General features: G+C 39.5%; 2 protein-coding genes across 2 annotated transcripts; one reads left to right on the top strand and one right to left on the bottom strand.

Annotated features, from left to right (window-relative positions):
* The first annotated feature begins 1,609 nt into the window (after positions 1–1,609).
* On the top strand, positions 1,610–4,040 carry LOC104952422 (NF-kappa-B inhibitor alpha-like). The gene is made up of 6 exons (XM_010779237.1): positions 1,610–1,910; positions 2,498–2,603; positions 2,724–2,931; positions 3,025–3,113; positions 3,224–3,484; positions 3,593–4,040. Exons 1-6 carry the CDS (start codon positions 1,678–1,680, stop codon positions 3,620–3,622), a joined length of 927 nt encoding a protein of 308 aa, XP_010777539.1. The 5' UTR covers positions 1,610–1,677; the 3' UTR covers positions 3,623–4,040.
* Positions 4,041–5,321: 1,281 nt separating this feature from the next.
* Positions 5,322–11,146, bottom strand: LOC104952421 (proteasome 20S subunit alpha 6). The gene is made up of 7 exons (XM_010779236.1): positions 10,960–11,146; positions 10,075–10,169; positions 9,482–9,563; positions 8,696–8,851; positions 8,427–8,605; positions 8,162–8,256; positions 5,322–5,518 (listed from the first exon to the last, which is right to left on the bottom strand). The coding sequence occupies exons 1-7, from the start codon at positions 11,033–11,035 to the stop codon at positions 5,461–5,463; spliced, it is 741 nt and encodes a 246-aa protein (XP_010777538.1). The 5' UTR covers positions 11,036–11,146; the 3' UTR covers positions 5,322–5,460.
* Positions 11,147–11,906: the final 760 nt, after the last annotated feature.

Raw genomic sequence — 11,906 nt, 5'->3', positions numbered from 1 at the left:
ATGTAAACAAAAGCAATCCTGGGAGTTTTTTTATTTTAAATGTCAGGGCAGCACAGACAGGTAGCTCTGTCACGCACTTTGCTATAATGTTGTGCAACAGAAAGGAAATTCCTCCTTAAGACTTGCCTCAAAGCAACTAGGACAAAATGCAAATTAGGTAACAGGAATAAGGAAAGTCACCGTTAAAACAGGAACATATTGAAAATTCCTATCAAATCTCATGCATTTTCTCAATAAAAAAGTTTTTTCCGGGATTTTTGTGCAGAGATTAATCTCCATGAGGGTGTTATTTATGATGTGCAATGCTAGACGGGTAAATCCAGAACATTGTATTGTGGAACATGCAGTGTTGGTTTCATAAGGTAGTCTCCACGAGGAAACATAGATTATTCCCCCTCTTCTCCATGTGATGCGTAAATTCACATTCAAGTGTGCAGACACAAGTTTTGAAATACTGGCAGCTTTCTTTCTCTTACCATGTTGTGTGAATTATATTGTGTTTTCACCACATGCACTATTGTCATTTATGCAAATCCTATTCATATACAGGTCACATATTTTCTGTTAGAACATAATTTGCCTCAGGACAAAGGGACGCTGTTATGTGCCATATCTAATTATAATAATGATATTATTTGGTTGCATGTTCCAAAATCACCCCAATTATGTCATGCTTTTCTTACTAATCTAAGAGACTGATAAAAAAACAATGCCCGTTAACTTATTTTATCCTTATTTAAAATAATTGTATTCATGTTTTCAATGTATTCATTTAAGTTGACTTACAGTTTGTAAATGACCCCTTTATTTTTTAATATATTTACTTTTTATCAAATGTAAATAAATATGAAGATGCTGATGCTTGTGTTGACTGTATTGTATGATTGCACAATCATACAATACATTGAATTGAAGGAAATAAAACATAAAATAAAAAAGCTTTTCATGCCTTTGGAGACTGTAAAAGTATTTAATGGTGACAAAGAATGAAAATAACAAAGGCCAACATTTTAGTTAAATAACATGTATTGCTTACATTTAGTGATATGAGACTGTAGTTACATATAAATATGCTTTACAAGTAAAGTTTATTTTATTTTGTTAGGACAGCCACAGTTATATTTTAACCCAATGTGGTAAATAGTGGGCCATAGTTCATATTCAGTGTAAATAGTGAACTGAATTTACTATTGGAAACTTTTCTCTTTTTAAAACAAGTTTAAATTAGCCAAATCAGGCCAAAAGTAAGTCAATGGAAACTATATTTAAAAAGTAATTCTAATTTGGTTAGCCACCTAAATTAGATAATTCCCCCAACGCAGGAGGGAATTCTTGAAGAACCTTTTAGGGGCTGTCTCCCTCTCATTCATACCCATGGTGTATCATTCATTGGCACAAAAAACGACATGTCCCCTAACCTACATCACAGGTGAAAATGGTGTCTAATAGGAAACTACAGGTTTTCATTCTGAGTCTTTAGGGGGGGATTTTTCTTACAAAAGCACAAGCCCTGTGTGATTTCCCTTGCTTTTTCTAAGATAAGTCAATTGGAAATCCCCACTGAAGCCCCGCCCCGACCGAATTGCACAAAACCGAGTGCGCCTCCTTCAGCGGCACCACTCTTCCCTGACCTTTGGACATAACGGAGCTGTGTCTTCTGACAGTCGCAAAGTAAACATGGACATTCACAGAGTTTTGAACCACAACCAAATGGATTATAACTTCGACAACACGGAGCCCAAGCACGGCAAAATGCTGCCGTGCCAGGAGGACCGTTTTGACAGCGGCCTGGATTCCATGAAGGAGGACGAGCTGGTGAGCGACTTCCAGGGGATGTCTGTACACACAAGCGAGGAGATCCAACAGGAATACGAGCCGTGGAGAACTGCAGTGACCGAGGATGGTGACACGTAAGTTCTTTTTTCTGTAGATTATTAATTATGCAAGTACGCATTTCTTCTCTGTGCTTACATAAAGTCAGAGTTTTGCAATCGAACGCAGCAGTTTAAACTTCATGCATTGGAAAAGCTGCAAAAGGAAGCATGAAATTCTCGAAAGTTGCACAAAAATTAGAGGCCTTTAAAAGTGTATGCAGCAAAGCGCGTACCCTGTGCGTGTGTGTGCGTGTGCGTGTGTGTGTGTGTGTGTGTGTGTGTGTGTGTGTGTGTGTGTGTGTGTGTGTGTGTGTGTGTGTGTGTGTGTGTGTGTGTGTGTGTTCTTTGGCTGAGAGTGAAGTCTGGGCGGTGCTAAAGTCCGCTGTGCGCGTTCAGGAAAGTCCCTGGCGCTCTGCCAGGAACTGATAAAGCATCAGATGTTTCAAGCCACAACTGGTGGAAATAACCCGACAAAACTCCATTCTTGCGAAACCATCCACTGCTGGCACTTTGTTCTTTCTCATTTGGCTGAAACCACTTCCTCTGAGCGTACATTTCTTGATTTTATTTTATAAAATGTACTATTTTAACTAACCAATCTCTCTTTTGTTCTGTACCCACAGGCTTCTTCACTTGGCCATCATTCATGAATCCACAGAACATGCGTATCAGATTATCAAGCTGTCTCACAATCACCCCTTCCTCAAAGCACAGAACCACCAGAGACAGGTAAATTCAAAATGATTGATTACCAGCTGAACACAAACACTCCTTATCACACACACACACATTCCCTTTTTTAAAGTCAAGATAATGATGAAACCTAACTTGTAAATGTGATTTCTGCAGACTGCTCTCCACCTGGCAGTGATCACCGAGCAGCCTCAGTTAGTGGAGCGGCTCCTGAAGGCCGGATGTGACCCGTGTGTGGCCGACGACAGCGGCAACACGGCGCTGCACATCGCCTGCAAGAGGGGCTCTCTCGCCTGCTTCGGGGTCATCACACAGAACTGCCAACGCCAAATCGCCTCCATGGTTTCCTTCCCCAACTACAATGGTAAGTTCAAATAGAACCCTTAAAGACACATTTATAATTTTTCACTTAAGCAGTTCTTGAATTGGTTAACGAAATGTTCTCTCCTCTTCACAGGACATAACTGTCTCCACATGGCGTCCATTAACGGCTACATTTCATTGGTTGAAAGCCTTGTTCAGCTGGGAGCAGATATTAACGCACAGGTAGGTTTCATTAACACTAAAGGAAGCAAGTTTTGAAGATGGTTTTCTTCAGGAAAAACTCACAAAGAAGCACAAGAAATCTAACTTTTTTTCTCTGTTGTTTCTTTCAGGAACAATGCAGTGGTCGTACGTCGCTTCACTTGGCGGTGGATCTCCAGAACCCCGCTCTGGTCCGCCGCCTCCTTGAACTCGGCGCCGATGTTAACTGCTTAAACTACGGAGGTTTCACACCCTACCACCTCACATATGGGCGCCACAACGAAGAGATCCGCAGCCAGCTTTACGAGAAAACGGCACAATACTTGAGGGAACTGCCCGAAAGTGAATCAGAAGCGAGCGATATGGAGGATCTGGACACATCGGAAGATGAGGTACGTTTCTGAATCAGGCTCCTCAGAGGATATACCACCTGAAGATTTCATATAATGTTGTCTTCAACAGAATGGGTTCCTAACGTCTTTTTTTTTTCTTTCCCACAGTTGTACGATGACATAAAGTTTGGAAAGTAAACTTCCCGTCCGATCAGTGGTGAGAACCACAAGTGAAGCTGCTACTGGGTCACCCAGCCACGCCACCACCCCCTCCCCCAAAAAAACGAGGGACAAATCAACTCCCCGTCCAGGCCCATATCCAAAAAGCCTGGTCCCGGGATCAAAAGAACATGGATGGAGACGGCGAACGATTGGTCCGGTCGAGCCCGGTCCGGATCGCAGAACGATCTGCGCCCAAAACACAGCGCGACCACGTCCTCCATATTTTTCTTACTGTATAAATATATACAAATGTGTATATTCCAGACAAGACGTGTGTAATATATTGTAAATACAGAGATATTATTTTTGTACCTGTACATAATGTTGTGTGAATTTAAACACTATTTACAAGAAAATGTTCCGAATAAAAAAAATAATTTTATGAATATAAACAGCTATGTCTGGTTTGATTTCCTTCCACGGGCTTTCCACATTGTCAAAAATAAGTACAATTTCTCCCTTGCACAAAAGTGACGGAGATAAGAGTCATCACCCAGACTTGAGAAAGACACAGAACATTCACACTTTGAAACAGTCTGGGATTTCCTTGTTGGGGCGAGGTCACTGTGTCTGAGTCAGCACGTTGAAAGTCCCTGGGCGGCATAAGAGGAACATAATGTGCTTAAATATTCCACCCTTACCGCTGAATAGCAGTCGGAACTTGCTAAAAAAGTACACAGGAACTTTAGTGAGTAGGAAGTGTCTTTTACAGAGATGGGAAATTAGCCAGATATATAACTGCTGTGTCACAACCACCAGGAAACTTTGCAGGGTAGTACAAGATGTCCCAGTCTGCACATGATAGCTGGGGAAGTTTTCTGAAATTACCATAACTATAACCAGGAACAAGCTCTAATTCACACTAAGTTAAACTGGAGCCAGCGCTTATCCCAAAATGTCCCCGAGTGATTAGGTTTAATAGCAGTGCGTACTGTCTACAGCCTGTAATTGTCTTCATGGTTGTAAACATTAACCAGGTTGTAGACCTGAGGACTGCAGGGGGGGATTCCAAGGACTTTTTAAAGTTAATTAAGGACAAGGGGAAAATACCTAGGAGACTTTAAACAATTTTAAGAAAATGACAACTATTTTAACTGAATTTCTGATTTAAGAAAAAGCTACTAATAGAGATTGGAATTAGTCCAAATGTGGGTGAAAATGTGTGATCATCAGTTCTAGTCACATGTTGATGACAAATCCTTTAAAATGCTGAGCTGGAAGGGGTCATTGACTAGAATACTCAGCCAGTTCCCCCCCTGACACTCACCAAATGTCAGCTTGGTCAAAACCAGTTAGAGGGGGAAAACATTTTCCCTTAGCAAAAGAGAAACTACTCGTATGATACATCCGGTGGGGGGTTGAAGTATGCTATTTCTGACAAGCGACATCTGCGTAATAAAAGCAAAAATGTAGACACAATTAGGTCAAATCAGGTCTACATCACTGTGTAGTAAAATAACCTCTCCACAGCACCTCGGCATGTCATGTGATTCTTGTGCAGAGCCACAACAGGAAGCTCAGAGGTAAAGTCTGCACAATCTCATGTTCCAGTAAACGACTACTTGATACATTAAAACAAAGCTCAGGAGTTTAACATCTAACATACTCATATTTACTTTGACATGAAATGCAAACAGCTCTGTGTGCAAAACAAGTAGGAATACAAAGACAATGGTTACTCGAAAAACTTTTTTTTTTATTGTTGAATGAAACAGTGGGGGTAAATGTACAGCAAACAAAGATAGCCTCCACCTGGGAACTGTATATCCCATCATGCTCTAACTTAAGCCAACAGGGGACATGTCTCTGCTCGCTCAGTCCCGCTCGGCCAAAGCCATCAGGTGGACGTCCACCTCCCCCTCCGTCAGAATCCTACAGAAACACACAGGGGCATGATTCTGATATCAAACATGTATTTCAACCACAATTAGCAACATGAATTAAGGAGTTAAATGACTGTCAGAAAAGGGGTGTTTAATGCTTTTCTTGGCATCAATGATAGTATCCGGATTGTTGAAGGGTTGATTTAATAATGGGGCGATTTGAGTACACCCACTTATGCTGTTGGTAGTTAAAATCTGCGTTTACAGTTATAAAGCAAACAATTATTTTTTCTTTCACCTGGTAAAATGCATATTTATTGTAATTTACAAAACAGTAATTTACAACAAACGTAACTAATACTTACAAGTAATAATATAATTAAAGGGGAATAAATGGCAGATCGATCGATAATAAAAAATAATTGATTAAAGTAAAAAAATGAAAAATGTAGTTTCCCAATAGCATATACAGTGGGGCAAAAAAGTATTTAGTCAGCCACCAATTGTGCAAGTTCTCCCACTTAAAAAGGATGAGAGAGGCCTGTAATTTTCATCCTAGGTATCCCTCAACTATGAGAGACAAAATGAGAAAAAAAAAAATCCAGAAAATCCCATTGTCTGATTCTTAAAGAATTTATGGTGGAAAATAAGTATTTGGTCAATAACAAAAGTTCATCTCAACATTTTGTTATATACCCTTTGTTGGCAATGACAGAGGTCAAACGTTTTCTGTAAGTCTTCACAAGGTTTTCACACACTGTTGCTGGTATTTTGGCCCATTCCTCCATGCAGATCTCCTCTAGAGCAGTGATGTTTTGGGGCTGTCGCTGGGCAACACGGACTTTCAACTACCTCCAAAGATTTTCTATGGGGTTGAGATCTGGAGACTGACTAGGCCACTCCAGGACCTTGAAATGCTTCTTACGAAGCCACTCCTTCATTGCCCGGGCGGTGTGTTTGGGATCATTGTCATGCTGAAAGACCCAGCCACGTTTCATCTTCAATGCCCTTGCTGATGGAAGGAGGTTGTCACTCAAAATCTCACGATACATGGCCCCATTCATTCTTTCCTTTACACGGATCAGTCGTCCTGGTCCCTTTGCAGAAAAACAGCCCCAAAGCATGATGTTTCCACCCCCATGTTTCACAGTAGGTATGGTTTTCTTTGAATGCAACTCAGCATTCTTTCTCGTCGAAACACGTCTAGTTGAGTTTTTACCAAAAAGTTCTATTTTGGTTTCATCTGACCATATGACATTCTCCCAATCCTGTTCTGGATTGGGAGAATATGGTCAGATGAAACCAAAATAGAACTTTTTGGTAAAAACTCAACTAGACGTGTTTGGAGGAGAAAGAATGCTGAGTTGCATCCAAAGAACACCATACCTACTGTGAAACATGGGGGTGGAAACATCATGCTTTGGGGCTGTTTTTCTGCAAAGGGACCAGGACGACTGATCCGTGTAAAGGAAAGAATGAATGGGGCCATGTATCGTGAGATTTTGAGTGACAACCTCCTTCCATCAGCAAGGGCATTGAAGATGAAACGTGGCTGGGTCTTTCAGCATGACAATGATCCCAAACACACCGCCCGGGCAACGAAGGAGTGGCTTTGTAAGAAGCATTTCAAGGTCCTGGAGTGGCCTAGCCAGTCTCCAGATCTCAACCCCATAGAAAATCTTTGGAGGGAGTTGAAAGTCCGTGTTGCCCAGCGACAGCCCCAAAACATCACTGCTCTAGGAGGAGATCTGCATGGAGGAATGGGCCAAAATACCAGCAACAGTGTGTGAAAACCTTGTGAAGACTTACAGAAAACGTTTGACCTCTGTCATTGCCAACAAAGGGTATATAACAAAGTATTGAGATGAACTTTTGTTATTGACCAAATACTTATTTTCCACCATAATTTGCAAATAAATTCTTTAAAAATCAGACAATGTGATTTTCTAATTTTGTTTTTCTCATTTTGTCTCTCGTAGTTGAAGTGTACCTAGGATGAAAATTACAGGCCTCTCATCTTTTTAAGTGGGAGAACTTGCACAATTGGTGGCTGACTAAATAATTTTTTGCCCCACTGTATGTGGTTATTTAAATAACCATTAAAATGCTATTATACATTTTTTCCATGGAGCATATTCAATTGAAAATGTAATATAAACAATTTTACCGGATTTTCAATTTATGCAAGCAATATAAAAATTGCATTTAAATTGTGCTGAAAGAATGATTCAACATTTAAAAAAATTAGGCTTCACTGACTTTTATTTAACATTACTGTACACAAGGCCATTCTTGATTTTCAAATTGGCTTTAACAACTGAAGTGTCCACTGTACGTTGGGGTATAACTTTAAAATTCAATGTCAAATGCATTCATTTAATTGTAATTAATTGTTTATATTGCATTGCAATTTCATTCCAATATAGTCAATGCAAAAATGGGTTAAAAGCATTTTCATGTGTATTGCTCAAATAATAAGTATATATGTGGAAAATGATAATGCTGTTGCAGAATTACACATTTATTTTTCCAGTATAATTATGTTTGCTAAAGCAGTCTCCCTGAGAGTTTAGACGCTGAATGTGAGCTGTAATAACGGAAAACTTTTGGTTGATTGGTTTTCATATCATAATTATAACTCCAATAACATTTTAATTTTTTTATAAATCATTGTGCATTTTTGGTCTTTTACCTGAACTTGGGGTCCTGTAATGTGACAACTCCCACCTCCAGCTCGGAGGGCTTGAAGTCGATGGAGAGAACCGTCGACAGACAAGAGATTGCGGTCTGCAGGGAAAAAACAATGAGATAATTTTACATCCTAATAATAATTTGCTTAACATTCAAATAAATGCAAAATTAGAACCCGCAGCTGGAAAGCACCTCTGAGATTACTTTCACTTCCATGTTCCGCCCTTATCAACCTGTGTACCATCCTTTAAAGACTTTAGTCTCACCTCAATAGTTTGCTCAAAGGTCCAGTCCAGCTTCTTTTTTACTTTCTTCTCCAGGAAGCTGGTGGCTTCTGTCTGCTTCACTCCGGCGGCGGTGGCCTTGAAGCCACAGTAGTAGCCTGCGGGGTCGTTTTTGTAAACCTGGGGCCCGTGCTCATCGTCAATGCCGATCATGATCATACCTGCAGGAGACAGAAATTGGCGTCAGAGTTTTACGCCTATAGATTTGCCAAAACACATCTTTACCCCCTCTAAATTTGAATAATACGTACAGCAGCCCAGTGGTCGCATCTCGGCGTTCTGCGTGTAGACTTGTGAGATGTCAGCGAGTCTCTTGCACAGCATGTCCACTGGAATTTCGTAACCGTACTTGTACTGCCAGTTGGCGGCCTCATAGCGAGCTCGCTGGACTTGGGACCTGCTGTCAGCTGGAGGAGATAGAGGAGGTGGGAGAAGTGGGCGATAAGTTAAAAGCACTCATTTAACTGTCACTCAGTCATGTTGGTACTTCTAGAATCTATTTGCAATGTTGAAATGAGATCCGCAGAAAGCTGATGTTGACGGTAGGAGTTCTTTGGAAAGAGGAAGCATTCTTAACAGTTAATGTTGTGACTGAGTATGATGTGAAATGATCCGCAACACTCGTCACTTTCAATTTGAAATGAAAATAATTTCAATTTTCAAAAGATATATTGGGTTTTAACTGGATTTCACAGATTATTTTCCCGGTATAATGAAAAACGACAGCATTTCTTGCTGCAAGGCATGCCCCCAACCTACTATTACTGTGACGAGTTTACACCAGGCAACACTCCGAATGGTCACAAAATATGAAAAGTAACAGATTTGCTTCAAAGTGTTTAGGCTGAAATGGGTCCAAAATTGTCCAAAATCCAATTTTCCTACCTTTAATATTTAAAATAGACACCGATTTGTTGAAATCCTTTATGATTGATGATGATAAATCAAAAACCTGACTTAGTGTTAAATGCATGCACCAATCAAATAATCTCTGGTTGTGTCTCCTCTCAAAACACAACACAGCGTATTTTTCTTACCTGTCATCCCGGACATTACGCACCCAATATGGTCTGTTATTCTGAAAAGGTGCGTCACTGTGCCTGCATCCAGGAGCTTGTCCTGTTGTCAAGAAAGAAAATGTTTAAAATTAATAAATGTGGGACAGCTGCCTCATTATTTGGTGTCATTAATGCATCAAAAAGATGTTTGAGACAAGGAGAAACATTAATAGATAGAAATATTACATGTAAAAAGACATACATGCTTTTTCATCTTCCGCCAATAAAAACAAAGTAAATGAAAATGATTTAAATTAATTACTAAAATATGACGAATAAACCTTTAAATTGTGAATACATGTACGAGTAGTTTAACTTCAGCAGAGAGACTCTGGTACATCAGAGCTTTTCACTTAGACAATAGATATATTGATCACGGACACAGGATATACATTTGCTCACAAATAAAGGATATCCAGCTTGCATAAAATATGCAATACTTTCCGATGTAAAGAGCTTTATAATGAATATATCTAAATCTCAGTATGGGTGTTGGCAGACTTTATTCACCACGGTTTAGAATGTTCACAGTGCTTCAACCGTGTGAAATCAAGCACCTGATAATAACTCACCGGTACTTTTTTCTGTGTTACGACGATTGCGCAGTCCTTCCCCCTGATTGCTACTGATGTGAGTCCACCTTGGTTTATGGCCTTGAAAGCATATTCTGCAGGTTAACAGCAAAAGAGGGTTTCTTAGATGTTGCATGATCATCTGACATCAGCAGAAATAATGTAATGGATTAATAAAAACAAGCACAGCGTTCAATTATGTTGTACTAAAGTCTATATGCACCAACACACACAGCAGTTTCCTTTCAGCAGTACAACAATGACTGTTAGGTGTCATCTGATTGGCCAGCATGACACAATCATTGACTTTTCACATCAACAAGCCCTGTACATGTGGAGAGTATATCCTATCACAATATAGGATCAGTTTCACAAGCTATAACTTAGCTGCAAACAGCAGAGAAAACTTATTGGTTCATATTTTATATGAATTTTATATATTTGGATTTTCCCTTTAAGTCCAACTAACGCTCACCATACTTAAAACACAAACATGCTAAGGTTAATGTGTTTAAGACAGTTTAGCCAAATAAAATATTTAAAATAATTAAAAGCACCCTTAACATTTGACTCAATGGCATGTAAACGCAATGAATCAGCTCCCTAGACTGCAGTGCTAAACATGCTAACTAGCATACTAGCCAGCTAGCTATTGTCAATTGCGCCTTTTGTTCAATTGAAGCATGAGTAAAACACAGGTACAAATAACAGGTTTCAAGTAACAAACACCACTTTAATGTTTCCATTTGATAACACTTTCACTTTTGCGCGGTGTCATTTATCAGCTAGAAGCCAGGCTACACGAACCATGACAGAGCATTTAGCTAGCTAGCTAACAAGTGAGCTTGTCACCCGGCTTTTGTCTGGACAGATCCACATACTGACCGACTTGATAGAGCCTTCCTTCGGGAGAGAAGATGGTGATGTGTCGATCAAACCCTGCACTCGAGCCTCGAGACATTTTACAAGGTAAAGTTGGCCGAAAAGTTCGCCAAATGAATTTGCAAGCAGATTTTTACTTCATGCACAATGTTTTCCCCGGAAGTTGAACTGATGGTAACGGAACTACATCCGGTGTCAGCGGTCTGCTTCGTTACCATGGTGATATAACACACGCTGTATCTGAAATGGTTTTGTTAATGCTTTTATCGCCCACTTCATTTTAAAGAAAATTATATAGCTTGACTACTTGACACTGACAGTTGTAAATATTACATGCATTTCACATTTATGTTTTAAAAAATAAAGTCTACTTTATGTTTAACTTCTCAACAGTAGCCTAAAATGTAAGAAGGCTACAATCAGCGCCATATAGATAGAATAGATATATCGGATAGATCAGTCTATATGGCGCTGGCTACAATGAGCTACCCCTTTGGGGTACTAGCTTCAACATAAACATGCTATTTCCCTTAAATGCAATAGTAATAATATAAATAATAGAAAACATAGTTTTAAAATGAATATGTTGATTAAACTCAAGCAAAAATAAGGTCAGCTTTATCAAAGGTGCACGTCCAGTTATTGGCAAGTATTATCAGAATATTGGAGAAAAATAAAAATATTTTTGAATTTGCAGATATATAATATATAATAAATAATTATATATAATACATTTTTAAAATGTCCTGTTTGTATAAAACAGTGGGCTACAAAACAGTACCTGCAAGTACATTGTAATGGGCCTATTGGGTACTTTCATGATGACTCGTGACGTTTTATTGCCAAGTGTCCCAGTAAGGTTCAGGGTATTTTATTTGTACCTGTAGGCAGATTTGGTTTGCAGTTAAAGGACAAGGTATCCATTGTGACACACGCTTCAAAAAACACAA

Source organism: Notothenia coriiceps, unplaced genomic scaffold (assembly GCF_000735185.1).
Source record: "Notothenia coriiceps isolate Sejong01 unplaced genomic scaffold, NC01 NC01_scaffold00020009, whole genome shotgun sequence".
Classification (NCBI taxonomy): domain Eukaryota; kingdom Metazoa; phylum Chordata; class Actinopteri; order Perciformes; family Nototheniidae; genus Notothenia; species Notothenia coriiceps.
This window is presented reverse-complemented; position numbering and strand designations above follow the sequence as displayed.

Coding starts and splice junctions, on each gene's coding strand:
- LOC104952422 (XM_010779237.1), top strand. CDS start 1,678: ATGGACATTCACAGAGTTTTGAACCACAACCAAATGGATTATAACTTC. Junction 1,911..2,497: donor GTGACCGAGGATGGTGACAC/GTAAGTTCTTTT, acceptor CTGTACCCACAG/GCTTCTTCACTTGGCCATCA. Junction 3,485..3,592: donor TGGACACATCGGAAGATGAG/GTACGTTTCTGA, acceptor TCTTTCCCACAG/TTGTACGATGACATAAAGTT.
- LOC104952421 (XM_010779236.1), bottom strand. CDS start 11,035: ATGTCTCGAGGCTCGAGTGCAGGGTTTGATCGACACATCACCATCTTC. Junction 8,606..8,695: donor GATGCGACCACTGGGCTGCT/GTACGTATTATT, acceptor TGTCTCCTGCAG/GTATGATCATGATCGGCATT. Junction 8,257..8,426: donor CCTTTGAGCAAACTATTGAG/GTGAGACTAAAG, acceptor TTTTCCCTGCAG/ACCGCAATCTCTTGTCTGTC.